The 22,706-nt window shown below is 42.1% G+C and overlaps 2 protein-coding genes across 3 annotated transcripts in view; both read left to right on the forward strand.

Annotated features, from left to right (window-relative positions):
* LOC139966137 (uncharacterized) overlaps positions 1–22,706 on the forward strand; it is a 36,192-nt gene that overhangs the window by 2,846 nt on the left and 10,640 nt on the right. The window contains exon 2 of one of the 2 annotated variants that reach the window (XM_071968860.1): positions 1,357–1,537. In XM_071968860.1, the coding sequence (XP_071824961.1) occupies positions 1,373–1,537 (165 nt within the window). In that variant the 5' untranslated portion in view covers positions 1,357–1,372. Of the gene's footprint in view, positions 1–1,356; positions 1,538–7,134; positions 7,572–22,706 lie in introns of those variants that run through there. The other variant, XM_071968861.1, reaches the window with a different exon arrangement.
* Positions 8,874–11,830, forward strand: LOC139966135 (uncharacterized). The gene is made up of 2 exons (XM_071968857.1): positions 8,874–9,134; positions 9,605–11,830. The coding sequence occupies exon 2, from the start codon at positions 9,607–9,609 to the stop codon at positions 11,797–11,799; it is 2,193 nt and encodes a 730-aa protein (XP_071824958.1). The 5' UTR covers positions 8,874–9,134; positions 9,605–9,606; the 3' UTR covers positions 11,800–11,830.

Genomic DNA, 22,706 nt, shown 5'->3' on the forward strand with positions numbered 1-22,706 from the left:
CTGTCTGTTTGTTCTCTCTACAATGAGAATGGCTAAAATATGGCCTATCCCTCATGCATGATAATGGCAATGCCCAAAATAACTTGACACAGGGTTGTGGAAACATGGTACTGTATTCACACTATTAACCAGGCAGTAAACTTGAAAATATTGCTCATTAAATCTCCTGGATACTTGACCAATATTTTAGCTATATACTGTTGGTGAACTGTATGCATTATGATAATAGAAGAATATGGCACTTGGTTGCTTGCTGAGAGAAGCTGTGTCAATGGACAATAATGCACAATAATCCTGCCGACCATACCAATGTAGAGGAAGAGATACTGAAAACACAACTTAGCTCAATGACTGCTGACTGTGCATCTGTTACTTTTTCTAAGTCATGTTGTGACTACTGTACATGTATATATCCCAGTCATGTCTTCGCTACATAAATCCAACAATCACATGATCCTCTAAGGACTTTGCAAAGACTAGACCTCTATCAGCACTTTCAAATCAGCGTTAAAGACGTTTTATTTCAAACAAGCCTATAGATTGTTAAGTGTATTCAATTTTATTTTCGTGTTTTGTATTTGTTTTGTTAGGCGCATTGAACCTTGGGGTTTTGCGCTATATAAGCACCGGTGTAATAATGACAATAATAGAATGGGACTCAAGCCATTGACTTAAAGGTACAGTAGTCAGTATAGGCCCCAAATTATAGCATGCTGTAATTGCTAGAAGTTTTCAAAAAGTACTTTCCTGGAGGTCTTTATTCTCCAAATATTTGTCAGACATTTTTAAGGAACACACAAGATGACTGCATGTCCCAGTGAGGAAAATTTTCTTGAAGTTATAATAAAAGCAGTATAAGAATTTTGACCAAAAGGTGACCATATTTGAATATCTAGCATATTGGGGACCAAATTCAGCATTCCTTTAATGACGGATATTGTTTGCTCTCAATAACAATGCAACTTGTTACAGTATGTTACTAAATATGAATAGAAATGTTTGCTATATTGTTAACTACAGGAGAATTTCCTATCTGTGTCCATACAGTTGAGCACCTCCTCATTTTCTTCCCAACTGAAATGATGTAATGAAATCAACCCCCACGCTTACTTTTTTTTAGGCTACAGCACTGCAACAGTACTTCATAGCTTGAGCGGTGTACCATACTGTACATACTAAAAGCTACTCTCCAGTGAAACAACATTGGATTCCCACTTACCACATGTCTGAAATGGCTCTAGTATGAGAGTGATGCCAAAACAAACTTCAAAGTGACTTAAACAGCATGACATTGGTACAGTGGTACAGTAGTTCAAAACAAATGTAATATCATTTCTATTTGCTTTCCTGATGTAGGTGACCATCATTAGCCATGGCTGATGCTGCCGCTGGTCATCAACTGAAATCGTCTTTGAGGTGTAGACATTGCCTTTACAGTTTACTCCAGGGAGATGCAGCTGAACTCGAGGCTGGTTGCTCTTTGTGCCCACAGGGAGAATCTCAGAGCCCGACTTGCATTCAGAAATCCATTGAAGAGGTATTTTTTAACTTTCGATGTCTTACGTCCCAGTATGAATTTGATTCAACGGTATAAATTAACAGAATAAGTACGGATCTGATACATTAGCTACTTGAGAGAAATAATAATTGAGTGGGTCTCCTTTGTGCACCTCAGCTATTTCAACTGAGTTGCTGTTATAATTGCAATTATTGAACGTTTTCCTCTCATGCCCTCAAACGTGACAATTGTCAAACATCGTTAAACGCACACATGGAGCTGAATACCATATAATACAAATATTCTGTCTACCAAAAAGTGCAATTTTGCAGAACTTTGTGTTACAAGCAATTGAATCACTTTGTGTGTTGAATTTTGCTATATAGCAAAATTCAACACACAAAGTGATTCAATTGCTTGTAACACAAAGTTCTGCAAAATTGCACTTTTTGGTAGACAGAATATTTGTATTTCCAACACTTAGTCATTTAAGTCCGAGAGATTACAAAACCAATCCTTGCGTTATGAACCTCAAACACTCAATTACTTCCTGACGTACATACTGTACTGTAGCTTGTGTTTATTTGTCTGGGATATTAACTGCCAGAATATTTTTAAGGTACAGGAGAGGAAAAGGGAGACGCACTTATCGCTCAAATTAAAGGTGAGTTTAACTTATTTGGTGTAGTCCAACAAACAGCTTAATTCATGTAAATAACATTCCTTAGAGTGAGTACCATAAAGATATGATTAGTTTGCTACCCTGGAGAATCTTGTAGGCCATCTGCCGCAGTACATACATATGACGGGTAAATAGGTTTAACACATGAGATATTTACCACAGTTATATGTAATCAGGTCTGTTTTGCTATGTTTTGTGTTGTAAGATTCACGTATCAATTTACATTGAGCTAGCATGCTTTTAGTAGATTCAGTTCTGTAAGGTTGTTTTTAAATGACTCTAAACCAGTGGCATTTACTTACTCCTCTGTTACTCAAAGTGTAAAGAAACCGATAGCAAACAGTCAAATGCAAATTCTGCAGAAAATTCAGGTAGCTTCACTTCTGAAGGGTAGATACAGGAGGAGGAAAAAGTGTGAGGTGCCTGGAAGTAGGAATAGAGGGCGCAGTGCTAAAATGTGTCCAGTCATGTAGCTAAGGTAGAAAGGAAAGTGCATATCTATGTAGAGATGGAGACAGGTAAGAGAGGAGCAAAGTAAATCACCAAACCAGTAAGTTTTGGGAAGATTGAGGCTTTCATATCATTCCCTCCTGTTTCATCATTTAGGTCTCTAACAAATCATTCCTGTCCTACATACTTGAAAATACAATACTTCAGAACACAAGAACACCTCTGGCTTCATCATTCTAGACTCTAACATATCATTCCTGTCCTGCATACTTGAAAATACAATACATAAGATCACAAGAACACCTCTGGTTTCATCATTCTAGTCTCTAACATATCATTCATGTCCTGCAAACTTGAAATTACAATACTTCAGAACACAAGAACACCTCTGGTTTCATCATTCTAGTCTCTAACATATCATTCATGTCCTGCATAATTGAAAATACAATACTTCAGAACACAAGAACACCTCTGGTTTCATCATTCTAGTCTCTAACATATCATTCATGTCCTGTATACTTGAAAATACAATACTACAGAACACAAGAACACCTCTGGTTTCATCATTCTAGTCTCTAACATATCATTCATGTCCTGCAAACTTGAAATTACAATACTTCAGAACACAAGAACACCTCTGGTTGCATCATTCTAGTCTCTAACATATCATTCATGTCCTGCATAATTGAAAATACAATACTACAGAACACAGGAACACCTCTGGTTTCATCATTCTAGTCTCTAACATATCATTCATGTCCTGCAAACTTGAAATAACAATACTTCAGAACACAAGAACACCTCTGGTTTCATCATTCTAGTCTCTAACATATCATTCATGTCCTGCAAACTTGAAATTACAATACTTCAGAACACAAGAACACCTCTGGTTTCATCATTCTAGTCTCTAACATATCATTCATGTCCTGCAAACTTGAAATTACAATACTTCAGAACACAAGAACACCTCTGGTTTCATCATTCTAGTCTCTAACATATCATTCATGTCCTGCAAACTTGAAATTACAATACTTCAGAACACAGGAACACCTCTGGTTTCATCATTCTAGTCTCTAACATATCATTCATGTCCTGCAAACTTGAAATTACAATACTTCAGAACACAAGAACACCTCTGGTTTCATCATTCTAGTCTCTAACATATCATTCATGTCCTGCATACTTGAAATTACAATACTTCAGAACACAAGAACACTTCTGGTTTCATCATTCTAGTCTCTAACATATCATTCATGTCCTGCAAACTTGAAATTACAATACTTCAGAACACAAGAACACCTCTGGTTTCATCATTCTAGTCTCTAACATATCATTCATGTCCTGCAAACTTGAAATTACAATACTTCAGAACACAGGAACACCTCTGGTTTCATCATTCTAGTCTCTAACATATCATTCATGTCCTGCAAACTTGAAATTACAATACTTCAGAACACAAGAACACTTCTGGTTTCATCATTCTAGTCTCTAACATATCATTCATGTCCTGCAAACTTGAAATTACAATACTTCAGAACACAGGAACACCTCTGGTTTCATCATTCTAGTCTCTAACATATCATTCATGTCCTGCAAACTTGAAATTACAATACTTCAGAACACAGGAACACCTCTGGTTTCATCATTCTAGTCTCTAACATATCATTCATGTCCTGCAAACTTGAAATTACAATACTTCAGAACACAAGAACACCTCTGGTTTCATCATTCTAGTCTCTAACATATCATTCATGTCTTGCAAACTTGAAATTACAATACTTCAGAACACAAGAACACCTCTGGTTTCATCATTCTAGTCTCTAACATATCATTCATGTCCTGCAAACTTGAAATTACAATACTTCAGAACACAAGAACACTTCTGGTTTCATCATTCTAGTCTCTAACATATCATTCATGTCCTGCAAACTTGAAATTACAATACTTCAGAACACAAGAACACTTCTGGTTTCATCATTCTAGTCTCTAACATATCATTCATGTCTTGCAAACTTGAAATTACAATACTTCAGAACACAAGAACACTTCTGGTTTCATCATTCTAGTCTCTAACATATCATTCATGTCCTGCAAACTTGAAATTACAATACTTCAGAACACAAGAACACTTCTGGTTTCATCATTCTAGTCTCTAACATATCATTCATGTCTTGCAAACTTGAAATTACAATACTTCAGAACACAAGAACACTTCTGGTTTCATCATTCTAGTCTCTAACATATCATTCATGTCCTGCAAACTTGAAATTACAATACTTCAGAACACAAGAACACCTCTGGTTTCATCATTCTAGTCTCTAACATATCATTCATGTCTTGCAAACTTGAAATTACAATACTTCAGAACACAAGAACACTTCTGGTTTCATCATTCTAGTCTCTAACATATCATTCATGTCTTGCAAACTTGAAATTACAATACTTCAGAACACAAGAACACTTCTGGTTTCATCATTCTAGTCTCTAACATATCATTCATGTCCTGCAAACTTGAAATTACAATACTTCAGAACACAAGAACACTTCTGGTTTCATCATTCTAGTCTCTAACATATCATTCATGTCCTGCAAACTTGAAATTACAATACTTCAGAACACAAGAACACTTCTGGTTTCATCATTCTAGTCTCTAACATATCATTCATGTCCTGCAAACTTGAAATTACAATACTTCAGAACACAAGAACACTTCTGGTTTCATCATTCTAGTCTCTAACATATCATTCATGTCTTGCAAACTTGAAATTACAATACTTCAGAACACAAGAACACTTCTGGTTTCATCATTCTAGTCTCTAACATATCATTCATGTCCTGCAAACTTGAAATTACAATACTTCAGAACACAAGAACACTTCTGGTTTCATCATTCTAGTCTCTAACATATCATTCATGTCTTGCAAACTTGAAATTACAATACTTCAGAACACAAGAACACTTCTGGTTTCATCATTCTAGTCTCTAACATATCATTCATGTCCTGCAAACTTGAAATTACAATACTTCAGAACACAAGAACACTTCTGGTTTCATCATTCTAGTCTCTAACATATCATTCATGTCCTGCAAACTTGAAATTACAATACTTCAGAACACAAGAACACCTCTGGTTTCATCATTCTAGTCTCTAACATATCATTCATGTCCTGCAAACTTGAAATTACAATACTTCAGAACACAAGAACACCTCTGGTTTCATCATTCTAGTCTCTAACATATCATTCATGTCCTGCAAACTTGAAATTACAATACTTCAGAACACAAGAACACCTCTGGTTTCATCATTCTAGTCTCTAACATATCATTCATGTCCTGCAAACTTGAAATTACAATACTTCAGAACACAAGAACACTTCTGGTTTCATCATTCTAGTCTCTAACATATCATTCATGTCTTGCAAACTTGAAATTACAATACTTCAGAACACAAGAACACTTCTGGTTTCATCATTCTAGTCTCTAACATATCATTCATGTCCTGCAAACTTGAAATTACAATACTTCAGAACACAAGAACACTTCTGGTTTCATCATTCTAGTCTCTAACATATCATTCATGTCCTGCAAACTTGAAATTACAATACTTCAGAACACAAGAACACCTCTGGTTTCATCATTCTAGTCTCTAACATATCATTCATGTCCTGCAAACTTGAAATTACAATACTTCAGAACACAAGAACACCTCTGGTTTCATCATTCTAGTCTCTAACATATCATTCATGTCCTGCAAACTTGAAATTACAATACTTCAGAACACAGGAACACCTCTGGTTTCATCATTCTAGTCTCTAACATATCATTCATGTCCTGCAAACTTGAAATTACAATACTTCAGAACACAAGAACACCTCTGGCTTCATCATTCTAGACTCTAACATATCATTCATGTCCTGCAAACTTGAAATTACAATACTTCAGAACACAAGAACACTTCTGGTTTCATCATTCTAGTCTCAAACATATCATTCATGTCCTGCAAACTTGAAATTACAATACTTCAGAACACAAGAACACCTCTGGTTTCATCATTCTAGTCTCTAACATATCATTCATGTCCTGCATACTTGAAAATACAATACATAAGATCACAAGAACACCTCTGGTTTCATCATTCCAGTCTCTAACATATGATTCATGTCCTGCATAATTGAAAATACAATACTTCAGAACACAAGAACACCTCTGGTTTCATCATTCTAGTCTCTAACATATCATTCATGTCCTGCAAACTTGAAATTACAATACTTCAGAACAGAAGAACACCTCTGATTTCATCATTCTAGTCTAACATATTCATGTCCTGTATACTTGTAAGAACACAGGAACACCTCTGGTTTCATCATTCTAGTCTCTAACATGCTCGGTATGGAGCACAACTGGTGCAAATCTTGGAGTTTTGTCTCGCACTCTTGAACCGAGAGTTTGAATCAAGTGGTCCAAACACCGCAGGTGCTACTGTTTATCAGCCGCTACATACAGTACTACAGTAAATCCTGTCGCATTACGTCACGTGGCACGGTTCTGTTCTCGCGCGGGTGAAAGCATCTCGCCTTTGATCAATTTGTAAACTCGACCCCACTCTGGTAATCTCCACCTTCCCCCCAAAAATCAAATAGACAATGTTTTATGCCTTTGAATGTCATCCATGGGCAACAGCCAAAGATACTGAAATTGCAGGTGTGCGACTGGTACAGAATCACCCAGTCGGTCTGGCTTTGTTCTGATACAAAAGTTACCCCTGCTGGGAGGGAAGAAAGAGAGACCTTCAGGCCCCGCTTACTTTGCACAATGTCAACTGTCTAAGCTAAGTGCTGAGTCTAACATCATACCCTACTGTACGTACATGTAGAAATACAGCCATCACCACCACTCCATTGTGACTCGACAGTACCAGCTAGGTGTCGGTGCAATACCAAGGTAAACCTTTCAATTTAAATTTCAGAAGAACTTTCTGTCACCAAAGTATTCACTGTGCCATCTGATACAGTATAATATGCTTCAAGATTTATTAGAATCAAATAGACATCATTTTGTATCTGTATAGTATGTACTTTACCTTCCTCGTATATTGGGATTTTCAGTGAAAGGGAAACAATTGAAGTGTTCAAATACAAAAGAATTTGTTTTTAAGTTTTTAGCTTCAAGTACTCTTGATATGGTGTGAGATAATAGTCACTCATTTACCTTAAAGGCATTACTGTGTATAATTGAATGAAGCATGTTTTAATGTCATGAAAGTTATGTAACTGTAATGAAGTAATGTGTGCATAATTCATTTTTGGGATTCCCACTACTCTAGTACCATTTCACAGGAAGATGTCTCATGTTGTAGTTACAGATTAATGTAAATTGTAACCTGGACAGGGGGTATACTGCGTATGTTACAATTAATGTTTGTAACATTCATGGTTGCGGTTCTCATGAATTGTTCGTATTAAACAGTAGCATACAGTGTATTTAACTACCTGCCAATTTGAAGATACTGTACGTACAGTAATAGTCGAACTGTGGAGTCTGTGGGTAACATTTCGGTAGCCATACTGTTGTGTTTGTAAGTACTGCACTGTACCTGTCATTTAGTACTCAAACCACTGATTAATGTCTGTGTGCATTGCAATCTTCTGTTCTGGTGTAAATAATGTAGTGGTAAATAGGGTGTGTCTTAAAACGAAGACCTCTAAAACAAAGATCGAATATCTCAACTAGAAACTTTAATTACACAGGTGGTGTTATTTGATTTTCTATGTTTGTGCTTTCACAATGGGCTTCAATATAAGTCATGAAATGAACCACGAAAATAAATTTGACTTGGTAATGCAATATCTGCCAATATGACTTGAATATAAAAGCAGCGTTATCAGCATGACCATCACATCACAAATTAATATGATCATTTTCTAATATAATGGGGAACAAGTGTCATACTGTAAACACGTATCATTTTAGACTTATTTAAAGGGTGTGAAGACGTCAAATGCCGGTAATCTGACCTACAATAGTTTCGAATGAGGTGTAACAGAAGTGTTAGACACCACTATCGATCCCAGAAAATACACACACACAGCTTGCTACCGTCGGTAATTAGACACTAGTGTACAGTCAGTACATACAGCTGCGGTCAATACCCACAGCACAGTGTACAAACAATACAGCGATGGACATCTCAGGTCCAGCTAGAGATAACAAGGTACAGTATCACGATTTACTTCGCTCCTCGCTTACCTGTCTCGCCACAACCTTAGCACCCTCATTCTACCGCGCCTAGAATGTCCTGGTAACCTTTTTAACACTGTGCACCCTCTGTGACCCGGCTTCACGGGTCACTGCCCATCCTTCTCATTCTACCAACCAAAGCGTCTACATCGTTTTTTTTCGAGCGGATATTATTCCATCGATTTCTGTCCATTTTTGGTTCCTAGAATCGGAATTTTTTTTCCACCTACTGTTTGCTGAAGCATTCTAACCGTTGCAGCCCGATAAGTATCCTTTTCCTATTCTTGGGAGGCTTTTTAGGGCTGGGTTTTGTTAACGGCGCTCGCGCCGTTTTTTCTGTGCAGAAAACTTGCGTGGGTAGCAGTTCTGCGATTTGTTTACCGTAGTTACGCTAGTTCCCGCCTTTTTAGGCTACACACGCTATCACGCTTTTCCCTCACCCACTGTTTAGTTGTTCAATTTTGTTGTTCACTTTTATTCTCCTGCCTTCATTATTCGTTATTTTCGTTAATTCGTTGTCTTCTCTCCTCCCTGCCCTTCGTTAACTTGCTAGTTAGTTAGACTTTGTGGGTCGGCTTAGGCCTAATTGTTACCATTGTAAGCCGCGGGCCTCTAGCCGAGGCACGGTGTTAAGCCCAGTGTGTTTTCCCACAGATCTTATTGCTTCTCTCCCCCTTTTTTAGCTTCCCTCTCCTATCGTTTTGTTAGATTCTTCTTCCTTAACCGGGGTTTTTCAGTCATGTCCAGAAGCCAGTTGAAGTGCGTTAACTGCTCTATGTTCCGGCCAGGGAGGGCCTGGGATGAGCACGATCTCTGTCCCAAGTGCCGTACGTGCACGAGGAGGGACCCCTGCCTAGTGTGTATCAACTTCACCCCCAACCAATGGCTAGACATTGATACCTGGCTAGCAGGCCAGAGAAGCAAACTTCAGGATAAACTCGACCTGCTCCCCAACCCCAGTGGGTCCCGAACAACGGGAGACCGAGCACAGTTAGGAGAGGAAGAAGAAGGAGAGGTGTTGGAGAGGGGCCCAGTAGGGGCCGAGGAAGAAGGAGAGAAAGGGAAAGAGAGAGAAAGAGAAGGAGAGAGAGAAAGAGAAAGAGAGAAAGAGAGAGAGAAAATGCCTCCCACGGTCCCGGCGACGTCCGGATCAGTCATGACCAAGGGGAAAGGCAAAGACAAGGGCAAGGCTCCGGCCAAGAGAAAAGTGCCCAAGAAAAAGTCCGGCCTCGCCGGCACCGAGAAGGCTTCCCAATCTGGGTCGCAGAGAAATAACCCGCCGGAGAGGCAGGTGCCACGGGCACCGACAAGCCCAACTCGAGCTCCTTCCGGGGCGCACAGCAGAGAGCCAGAGGCCGGAGGATCGCTGTCCAACCAGAGCCGGTCCCGGAGCGGGGACCGAGAACCACAGCCATCACGATCCCCAGCTGGGATCCCCGACCGAGAGAGCAGAGGAAGGAATCCCTCACGCAACCCGGCCAGACGGGACCGCACCCGATCACGGTCCCGATCCCCCAGACGAGGTACCAGGAGGGGATGGTCGCCAGCATCAGACCAGTCTTCCGACTCCTCCGATGATGGATACCGTAGGGCTAAGAGGAGGTATCGACCACACAAACAGCGTCACGAGGAAGAGCCCTCGTGGCTAGCCCAATTGACAGGTCTCCTAAAGCCGCTCCTCGAGAGAGAACAACAGAGAGCTGAGGCAGAAACAGAAGCCGGGAGCCAAAAAGCGGCTACAACGACCACTACGGTCCCGGAACCCCCCCTGGAACCGGAGGCAGTCACCCTCGGAGAGGACACTCTGGACTGCAGAGCCTCCGTAAATCTATCGGGTCTGGAGGACAACTCTGACGTCCCCCCGGAGTTCGACCCTTTGGAAGAGGAGTTCCCAGGCATCTTCGAGGAAGAGGAAGCTCCCACGGCGGGAGGCAGTTTACCCCCGGAACTAACCACGCGGGTGGCAGAAATCTTCCGCAAACACCTTGGGTTCGAAGACACCCCCGAAGTGACAACTAAACCGACCCGAGTTTCCAAACTCACAGCCACAGGGGAGACCTCTACCCGTCCGAAATCTACCATTCCAGTCGACGCCTCCTGTTATGACAGGTTCGAGGCTATCGCGGACAAAAAGAGGTGGACCGCGTTCCCGGCAAAAGCGGAACGAGCCATCAGGGTCCCAGACGAAGCATGGAAAACCCTTTTCAAATGCCCGACCATACCGCAGGAGGCTAGAGAAAAGCTAAGGTCCGAGCAGGGCTCTTCCTCCTCACACATCTTCAAAAATCCTAGCCAGAAGAAGCTAGAGGAGCTCCTAGTTGATGTCGACCTGGCCGCACGCTCCGGAATGAAGTTTACTTCTGTTCTCATGCTGACCGCGGAGGTGCTGATGAGATATCACCAACAACTTCCACAGGACGATACCTACGTGTCCAGAAACGAGGCAGGCCAACTTTTACTACTCCTCGGACCGCTTGTGAGACTGGCCTTCGACCAGTTTGCTAGAGTCGCTATACGTTCAGTCAAGGCCAGAAGGAAAAACGTCATCTCCTCCATCCGCTGGCCGTCCGTGGAAGCTAAGGAGAGAATGCTAGCCCTGCCCTCCTTGGGAGACGACCTCTTCGCTGGTAGCTTCCAACAAAAACTCCAGGAGGAAGTCTCACGCAGAGAGACATTGGCCAAATCGGAATTCCGCTCCTCTGAGAGATTCAGGTCAAGACCGCACCGCCTAAGAGAATCTAGACCAACCAGAGGAGGCAGAGGAACGTCCCTCAGGACACCCATGAGAGGTACCCCACGGGGCAGATCAAGAGGAACAACTAGCCGACCACCTCGCCCGTGGGGAACACGAGGCTCAGGCAGAAGCCCGGCGACGACCCGACGGGACGGCGACCGCTCCTCCACTAGACCACCGTTTGCCGCCCGGCCCTAGGGGTGCCCACCTCACCACTGCAACGCCGCAGGTGGGGGGGAGACTGTCACTTTTCACCCAGCAATGGGACATTTTGGGCGGGGACAAGTGGGTATTGGAGACGATCTCACAAGGGTACAAGATAGAGTTCACCTCCGCCCCGCCCTCCGGGGAGGGGGGAAGACCTACTCCAATACCCACCGACCCCGGCCAACAAGCAGCACTAGAAGGGGAAGTATCAGCCTTGCTGGCGAAGCGGGCAATTGTAGAGGTGTCGGGAGAGGCGGGACCCCTCTTCCGCTCCTCCCTGTTTCTAACACAAAAACGGGACGGGTCTTGGCGCCCGATCTTGAACCTAAAACCCCTCAACAAAAATTACGTAGAACCAAAACGTTTCCGTATGGAGACCCTAAATTTAATCCTACCCCTGCTCAGAAAGGGCATGTGGGCGGCAAGCGTAGACCTACAGGACGCCTACTTACATATACCAATACATCCACGTCACCAGCGGTACCTAGCCTTCCAATACGCCGGAAGGAGATTTACATTCAGGTCACTCCCGTTCGGCCTGTCTACGGCACCAAGAGTCTTCACAAGAGTGGCAGGAACGGTAATCGCCTACCTCAGGAAACAAGGAGTAACGCTGTACGCCTACCTCGACGACTGGCTCATAGTAGGAGAGTCGAAGTCCAGCGCGGCACACAACGTACAGAAAACGGTGCAGACCCTTCAGGAACTGGGTTGGATAATCAATCAAACAAAATCCCAGCTAACACCAACACAGACGATCCAGTTCCTGGGGGCCAGACTAGACCTCACCACAGGCATAGCCAGTCCCTCAGAACAAAGGATAGAGGCAGTCAGAGCGGCCACAGCCCAGATCATATCGTCACAAGAGTCACCCACAGGAACGTGGCTCCGAGCCCTGGGGCTAATGTCCAGCCTGGTCGACGTGGTGACATTATGCAGACTACGCATGCGTCCGCTGCAACTCCACCTGCGGAAAACGGCCAACCTACTAACCCTGGACCAGACAGCGCCGATCCGCCGATCGGAAGACATCACCCCCCATCTACAATGGTGGCACGACACAGGCAATTGGGACCAAGGGGTCCCCTTCACCACCAGTTTGCCAAACACATCGGTCACGACGGACGCCTCATTGACAGGGTGGGGAGCCCACTGGAAGAACTTGACAGCCTGGGGGACGTGGTCCACAGCAGAAAAGTCATGGCACATCAACTCACTAGAGATGTTGGCTGTCAAACGGGCCCTAGAGTCGTTCCACGAACACCTGAAAAATACAGTAACCACCGTCTTCACGGACAGTACCACCGTGGTAGCGTACATAAACAGGCAGGGGGGCACTCACTCCGAGAGGTTATGCCAGCTGACCTGGGAAGTCCTGATGACAGCCAAGGACTCCGGAATGACATTACGGGCGTCCCACATCGCCGGAAAACTAAATGTGATGGCCGATGCTCTATCCAGAGGACAGATGGACCCAAACGAGTGGGCACTGTCCCAGAAAACATGCAACAGGATCTTCGAAATCTTCGGCAAACCAATGGTGGACCTGTTTGCGACGGCGGAGAACACCAAACTCCAGATTTTTTGCTCCAGACAATTCCACCCCAGGGCGCACCACATCGACGCCATGTCCTTCCCATGGAACAATCTGGAAGCTTACGCCTTCCCGCCGCTCTGCATGATCGGCCAGGTCCTGAGAAAGATCCGCCACTCCAGAGGAAGAGTCATACTGATAGCCCCCTTCTGGCCCCGCAGACCATGGTTCGGGGAGCTCCTACAACTTCTAATGGACACCCCAGCGATCCTACCGGACACGCCCCATCTGCTGTCCCAAAGACGGGGGAGCCTCATCCACCCAGACATCAAAGGGCTACAACTAGTTGCGTGGAAGTTGTCAGGACTTCCCTTCGACAGAGGGGCTTTTCGGAAGCGGCTGCCGCGATCGCGGCCGACGCCAGGAGGGCAACAACCGTTGCTACTTACGATTCCCGACTACGCAAGTTCGGGGAATGGTGCCACAACAGACAGGTACTGCCATCCGAAACCTCTTTGGCACAGGTGGTAGACTTCCTTCACTCCCTCTTCGAGGAAGGCAAGCAAGTGTCGACCATCAAGAACTACAGGTCGGCAATTACCGTTATACATCGTGGGTTTGCAGATGGGTCCACCCCAGGCAGCAACAGGGACATCTCCCAGCTCATCAGGGGGATGGCGAACAGGCGCCCCCGAATCAGGCGACTCGCGCCCTCGTGGAGTTTGTCAGCAGCGCTGCAAACACTCACCAAACCGCCGTACGAACCCATGGCCTCAGCCTCGCTGGCATCTCTTACAAAGAAAACGCTATTCCTGATCGCTCTGGCGTCAGCAAGAAGAAGAAGCTGTCTCCACGCTCTCTCCACCAAACAGAACCATATCAGGTTCGAGAACCACGGGGTAAGAATGGTCCCCGATCCGGCCTTCCTAGCCAAAAACCAGGTCCTATCCTTCCTGCCGGGGGACATTTTTATCCCCGAAATAAAATCCCTCTCTTCAATCGCAGAGGATAAACTGTGGTGCCCAGTCCGAGCTCTCAAATGGTATCTAAACAAGACCCAACACCTTAGAGGAACAACCACGACCTTGTTCATCTTACCGAGAGCACCTTATTCAGCGGCGTCCAAAGACACCATTTCCCGATGGCTGGCGGAAATCATCCGCCCGTTTACAACCGGCACAATTACACCGAGAGCCCACGATATCAGGGGAGTAGCGGCCTCAACAGCCCTTTTTGCGGGAGTCCCAGTGGAGGACATTCTCAAGGCAGCAGCCTGGCGAACGCCAACAACATTTGTTACCTGCTACCTTTCGGACTCTCTACAGGCTGAGACGGCGTTTTGTAGCGCGGTGATGCGAGGTCCGGCGGGTATTAGGTCCCACCCCTCGGGCCTCCCACCATCGGGCAGTGCCACTCGGTGCTAAGGTTGTGGCGAGACAGGTAAGCGAGGAGCGAAGTAAATACTCCAAAACTTACTGGTTTGGATATTTACGAGTGACGAGCTTACCTGTCTCCATTCCCGCCTCCCTCCCCCGAGGGGGGTGGGACGCAGCCGGACGGAGGAGCGGTCGCACTGACCTGACTATACACCTTCCTGTACAGGCCAAGAGACCTGAGAAAAAAAGGAAGGGCCTCCACCGAACGAGTCCTCGCCCGGCCACCTAATTTTATCGGTGAGTTCATGGTAAAAATTTGTTTTTTTTTTGACGTAGTATCGTGTAGGAACGGGTAGTAACTCGTAATAACTTGTAGTAACCGGTAGTAACTCGTAGTAACGTGTAGTAACTTGTAGTAACCTAGTTCCACTGTGAGTTACTGGGGTTTTTAGTGTCGTATAACCCCTTCTCTATGAACTAATGTTCTTCTCACTTCGGTTCTCTCGTGACTTACCTGTCTCCTCACTACATCTACACTACAGTGTTCGGGGCGTTGGGCCTAACTTAAGAGTATCTCCTGCTATTTTAGGCCTCCTTGTTAGAGTTAAGGGGTCAGACGTGGACGGGGTCGTAGAGGGTAGTCTCCCTCCCTACTGGGGGGAAGTACTCCCCCTCCCGTCAGTAGCGTCAGAATTCGATGTTAGTTCAGGAGTCGAGGGGGTAGTCTTCCCCTTCTGTCGGGGAGGACTACTACTCAACTCCAAGGCAGAGACCACTTTGGAGGGCTTTGGTCTCATGAGAAGGATGGGCAGTGACCCGTGAAGCCGGGTCACAGAGGGTGCACAGTGTTAAAAAGGTTACCAGGACATTCTAGGCGCGGTAGAATGAGGGTGCTAAGGTTGTGGCGAGACAGGTAAGCTCGTCACTCGTAAATATCCAAACCAGTAAGTTTTGGAGTTTTCATTACTGTGCTGTGTGCATTTTGTAGTGACACGAACAAACGTCACTTGCAAGCAACGGAAAGTTAACTTTTTTCAGATGGCCGCACACGGTTTGGGGCGAGTCTTCAATGCCTTTAATATACAGTATACTACATGACAATGGTCTTTGGTTTAGGTCCTCTTGTTAGATACCACTGGGCACTTTTGTCAAAACCAAGATGTTTACAGGTCTTCAATCTTCTTTTAGAGGTTTTAGTTTAAGAGAGCAGTGAGCAATGTTGTAAAGTCATTATGGGCAATGTTCCATCTTCGATCTGTACAGGTTTTTGCTCGTTGGTTCACTTTTGCTAAACATGGCTGTTTTTTCTGTCATATACTTTTAATATTTGTAATTTGTGAACTGTACCGATACATACTCCGATATTACAGTATTTTAGTCTTCTTTGCAAGAAAACACTTTAAGGTTAAACAATAACTGAGGAGGACACACCAGGTCACAAAAGATACCAACAGTGCATCTTTCAAATGTTCTCAGAAAGGAACTTTATGGATTGTAGGATGCGCAGTACTTGTGCACTACGTACTGTGCATTTTGCAATGCTGACAAACTTGTGTACGGATATATATGTACAGTTAATACATGTGTAAAGCCGCAGTGGTTGTATGTACAGCATAACAATCTTATTTCTATTACAGTAGCATATTGCAGTGTAAAGCTCAAGTCAGACAGACATTCTGACTGGTTTCACAGCTATCAGCAGGATACGACCTCCCAGAGATCAAGTTACTTTTTACACTGCACCCTTGATAGCAAGGACAGAGTACATACAGTGTGCCTGGCCATATACTGCATATCAAATAGACAAGACTCTGGCTTTCCTGCGGGAAGCCCCGTAGATGAGAGGAACTAAATTGGTAATTACAGATGTGATGACAATTAGTGGGTAACATGCAGCGCAGTTGAATAGAAACTGCAAAGAGAGGGTTTGCTGTGGAATTTCCATCGGCCCTGGTAAAAAATGCTTTAACTTGATCAGGTATGGCTTTCTTCCCCCTTTGCATATGCTGCCGTTGTCGTGGTTACCACAGGTACAACCCTTATATCTTGTCTTTTTCAGTTCTTTTGTTTTTCAAAGTGTTGAGTGCAGTATTAATGAAAATCTACATTCCATTTCGCACACTGCTTTCTCAAGTATGGAAAGCACTAAGTACTGTGAAGCTGTATATGATGCTTTTCTGTTTTAATAGACATGCAGTTGGTTTGTGGTTGCTATTTACAGCCTGTACAGTACAGTAGGTAGGTTGTTCAGCACTCAGTAGAATCAATTAACGTAATCTGTTTGTTATAACGCCGACTTGTTTACATTTTTCATTTTTACATTTTTCTTTACATGTGGAATTAAATATACTCAACTTGACTGAAGAATACATTGCACTGAATCTGTAAAGAATGTACATCCCAAAAGTGTGGCATGAAAATTTAGACGAAATTAGAGGAATGATTGTGTTTGCAAGACACATGAACTTTATACAGTATTGCTTTAATAGTTTTGTTACACAAAATACTGTATATTTATGAGCAGGTATCAACTCAACTGTTTGTTGTACAATGAGTTCATTGGAGATGCACCTGGGCCTAACCTGTGCATTAGATTTGGGAGAGAAGAGGTTAAATGGTCAATAGCAGTACCAGATATACCTTGTTAGGGAGAGATATACTTTATGCCTGCTCCTATTCTTTAAGTTTATTAGCCTAGATTCATTTGTTATTGCAATGGTGTGTATTTTTATCATAAACCAGTAGTTTGTCAAATTAATATTTGGTCTAGATCGAAACAAGTCTTCAATATAAAGTATTATCCATCTGTAACCACATCAAAACAAAGTTACAGTATTTAGCAATATATATTTTATCCATGTATCAATTTTATAAACGGTGGTGACAGCATTTTGCGGTGTGACTCCTTTCACCTGCTTTAGCTTGTCATAGAAGATCAGTTTACTTAACTCACTATTTGGCAGAGTTCTTGCAATCAAGAGGGACTACAGTAAGTACCATTGAACAAATAAAAAACAATTTCTTGTGGTTTTTGAGAGATCTAGGCTAACTCAACCACATTCATTCAACCTTCCACAACAACAGGTATACAAAGATACTGTACTAAAGTGTGTTTTAAGGTCATATGTTATTCACACTTTCATTTCATTTCATTTCATTTCATATCATTTCATTTCATTTCATTTCATAATCATTTTATTTCCTTTCATTTCATTTCATTTGTTTCTTTGTAACATACAGTACAATGATTACAATATTTGGAAATAATGTGATATAGAACTTTGCAAATTAATTTATGTTACAAAAGAAAGGTATCTAAAAAACCCTGGTAGGCTTGTGAGGCAATTATGCAAGAACTAAAAAAAAAAATTATAATTGGGGGAAACATATATATCCAATTGATCAATAAGTATAATTATGCTGAATGTATTTGTTATTAAAACATGAAAGTATTAAAGTTGCAGTTCGAATTGCATTAGGAAGCACATTCCATGCAGGAGATGCACGTACATGTTGTAAGCTGAGACTTATAGACTGCCTTGTATTATGGTCATGTGTGTCACAGTTAAAACGAGAAGAAATTGTTAAAATATGTGTGAGGAAGCGCGTGCATAATGCGGTACACAAAGACAGCATCCTGAACGTGGATTAGGTCTGTAAACATCAACGGATTGATTTCTTTGAAATGTTTAACTTTTTTTTAATCAATCTGAGGCTTTGTTTGATCTCTGCTGTTGAATATCTTGTAAGTCAACAAGGAAGCATATTGTGGTTTATATTCATTGATATATAATAATAGCAGGGTAGGGGTAGGGGTGTTGTCAAATCCATGCTTACTGTGTGTATTTGTCCTGTTTTGAACTTCAACTCCAATTTTGTGAATGTCCCAGCTTTCAGGAACAATATACATGGACCTATATACCTAATTGGCTGGTTTTGTTTGTAAAGGGGTAAGGAGTGAGTAAGTATACTTTCCAAAGCGCAGAGTGAAAACTAAATTTCCAAAGCCTGAGTTAATTGTTCACACGTACAGTTACATTACATGCATAGATCTAGGCCACCCGAGGCTTCAAAGTTATAAATTGTTGGCACAAAGTATTCTAGAGTGGGATCTCTACATACTTTACCTTCCAAAGCTCTTCAAGAAAACTCATTTCTAAAGCACAGATCTTAAATTTGATCACAAAATAAAGGGTGCACTACTGTAACATAGCATCTAGTCCATGTTATTCTTGAGGTATCAAAGTGCTACGATATTGGCGCAAAAGATGCCGGTAGGACCCAAGTGTGGTCACCCTTGAGGGTACTGGAAGGGACTAACAGGAAAAGAGGAGTAAATATGAAGGGATTTATGGAGGGGGCATACTGTAGGAAGGGAGTTAGGGAGGGGAATAGGAAGGGAGTTAGGGAGGGTGCATTAGAAGGGATTTAGGGAGGGTGCATAAGAAGGGAGTTAGGGAGGAGACATAGGAAGGGAGTTAGGGAAGGGGCTTAGGAAGGGAGTTAGGGAGGGGGCATAGAAATGGAGTTAGGGAGGGTGCCTTAGAAGGGAGTTAGGGAGGGTGCATAAGAAGGGAGTTAGGGAGGGGCATAGGAAGGGAGTTAGGAAGGGGGCATAGGAAGGGAGTAGGGGGGCATAGGAAGGGGGAGGGAAGAAGCATAGGGCAGGAAGCTATCTTTGAAGAGCAAAATAGAAACATTGTCTTCCCTCAGAACTTTGTTTGGCTGAATAACTTATTAAACATACAGTGTCAACACTACGTTTAGTTCTGCCCTTCTTACAGTACATGTACTGTATCTAGGTTTCTCCAATGTCTACGATAATTTGAATGATCTAACCAGAAAAGCACATCTTCAGAAAGTTTTTATAAACTTAGGATGAGCAATTTAGATCCAAGAAAGAAAAATATTTTAAGCAAAGGCGGACTTGTGCTTTATGGAACTTTCCACATGTATATAGACTGTAATGTACAATGTACTTCTATATTACCGATGACTTTATCTCTGTGTGCTGTTCATTGCACGTACAGTAGATACTTTATGCAACTGCTGTATGCATTGGTAAGGCCGCTTAGATTATAGCTCACTCATAAAAGAGGGTTGAGTTTATTAAGCAAGGGTCATGCCAGCAAGGGGTAGGGAAGATCACCCAAACAGTCTATAAAACCAATGAAACTTGTGTCAAATTAGTCAAAATATAATTGAATTAAATTCTCGAAATAACAAACAATACAACCTTAATAATCCGACCAGTCGGTAAACATAATCCTTAATTTTTTATCCCACCCACAAAAATATGCCCTCCCCAGTGCAAGCCACAAATGTTTCACTTTTATTTAAATAAAAACTAAAGAATAACACGTCATAAATCCCCCCCCCCCCCCATGCACCGCCGCCCCCAGTCCTGACGTGTACCCCAAAGCTAACTGAAAGGCAACTGAAACCTAGCCTACTGTAGTCCCAACATAAATGTAAGTTATTTTGTGTAGCCAAGCCTAGCAACATTAAGTTATTGTATAGCTTAGGTCCTACTGTTACAAATGCACAGTAATGTACAGTACTTGTGTACATTAAAAGTACTAGTTAGAAAACTAACACTAGCCATGATGGCAACTAAGGACAATGTACTGTAGCTAGCCAAACAATATATCTCTTTATTTTCATGATGACTCAACATACATAAATTTGCAACTTTCATAACAGCTGTCCAGTACAGAATAGCCAACCACATCCTCTGAGCTGTACTACTCTAATATAGGCCATTGACTTTTTACTGTTGTGGTTTCTAGTAGGTGTCTAAATTCTTTGTTGGTATTTTGGTTTTTGTTGCTCTACATTACAAAGTACCGCGTATAGAGTTTCACTGAATTTGTTTAATAAAATGACTAACAATTAGGTCAAGTCTGCATGTGCATATAACCACCACATCTTTGTCATATTCAGGGTAAATCTTATGGGATTTTTCTAGTAGTCCTTTGGACAATCAGGCCTAACATTTTGGTTTACTGGTCAGCTGCATGACCATTACAAATTTGCCCCGGACAGTAGTATACTGTATGGTGCAACTAATAAACAGTAGCTCTGATCAATCTGTGTACTTGGCAGCAGTACAGCACCTGGGCAATCTACTATATACATACAGTAGTCTTAAGTTTACCAGATATGTAATTTGGTGAAGTTCAATTTTATACATCGTAGAGCCTGATAGAGGTCATATCAGTATCACCTGTATGACTGACCAATTTGACCTAATTTATTCAGTCCACATACTACTGTATGCATAGAAATGGATAGAATACAGACTTTGATCAATTTTTCCTGATAATCATACAGACCTGTCTGCATACATACTGGATGTGTGTATGCTATAATAACTCATACAAAAGAAATTAATTAAACTGATCTAAGGTACTTTCAAGTGTTATTAATGTCTTCCAAAAATGTCCTGTTAGCATTCAACTAAGTAATTCATAACCTGGGGCGCTTTAGTACACACCGTGGTTCAGGTCATGTGGCAGTTTACGTACTAAAGTACCAGTGGTAGGTAGGCTGTGCCTCATCGTGCCCCATTCATGCCCCATTCATGCCCCTATTGAAGGCAGTCACATTGTTCTTCCTGTCTCACTCTGGTGATGATTTGAATTTTTTCAAATTTTGGCTATATTTTGTGAATGCATCTGGCAAAAGCAATGTGAATGATATCATCACAGCAATTGTTGTAAAAATGTTTCCTTTGTTTTTATAATACTTACTTAATTCATTTAAAATAGATTATAATTGGAAAGTCAAGTTCTTGAAGAACATTATCCCAGATGACATCATACACCAACTACTAACTGTGATCCACTCCGGGGCAGAAATGAGGGTTTAACCAGTCAAAATAGGTTAACTTCAATCAACCATACCTTAAGTTAGGGTTAACATGATGGGATGGGGGGGGGGGGGGTTCGACCAGCAGAGTGAAATAGTTTTCTTTTCCAAATAAGTCTCAAATCGTCTGTCATCAGAAGAGGCCTTAAATCATGTCTCGTTCGTTCAGGGGATTATTGAGACTGATTTGGGAGGGGGGCGGTTATGCACCTAATACTGTAACCACAAAGATGATGAACTAACTAAACATTAACTTGATCTTTCCGTTATGAACATCACAAACACTAGTTCTGTATTGCTGCATGCTGATGGAGAAATATATTATCTGCAGCTTAGTTTTATCAATTTTACAGACATGAGTGTGTTTGATGGTGTCAGGTAATGTAATCTGTCATATGAAAGAGATTACTTGCACTAATGCAGATAATCCCAATGTATTAACCAAGGGATATTGAAGGAGCTTGGTACTGTGTACGTAGTCCATATTCCTGACAGCTATGTACTCTACAGTCTGTAAGTACAATACTTAAAGCACTATAAATGATCTTATTTGATATATATATATTAGCTGGTTGTACAGAAATTAATTGTCAGTATATCACACTGTACAGTAGTAGTACACATTAACTTACAAAAGATCCATGTTTTAAAAAAGACAGAAAATCTTCTCATTTTCATGAACAAATACAGTGTAAACAGTAAACACATCGTCTAGCACATAGAGTACAGTATTGCAACATGTTTAGTAGACATATATGTATAGTATACAGTACTGGTATTACATACAGTATATACTGCAGTCGACCAACCCTCTACCATATCTTGTAGTAATATCTGCCACTTCAATTCCTATTCTTTAATAGTACTGTTCCTATGTACAGCAGCTTTTGGAGTTGCTTGTCAGTTTCTGCCAGTTGCACAGAATGTTTATAAATATTGGGTGTTTCTCAGAATGAGTTTCCAATTTGATCAAGCATTTTCTTAAATATTCCGTGTAATATAGACTAATTGGCGAGTAATTAAATAGGGTCCTACAACTGTATGTGGGGTACAGGAAATTAGGTTGCCCGGACAGTTCTTTCTGTGTATATCAGTATTAAGCACTGTACAGTGCAGTA

Source organism: Apostichopus japonicus, chromosome 4 (genome assembly GCF_037975245.1).
Source record: "Apostichopus japonicus isolate 1M-3 chromosome 4, ASM3797524v1, whole genome shotgun sequence".
NCBI classification, from domain to species: domain Eukaryota; kingdom Metazoa; phylum Echinodermata; class Holothuroidea; order Aspidochirotida; family Stichopodidae; genus Apostichopus; species Apostichopus japonicus.

Excerpts from the sequence above, each read along its gene's own strand:
- LOC139966135 (XM_071968857.1), top strand. The coding sequence starts at position 9,607 with ATGTCCAGAAGCCAGTTGAAGTGCGTTAACTGCTCTATGTTCCGGCCA.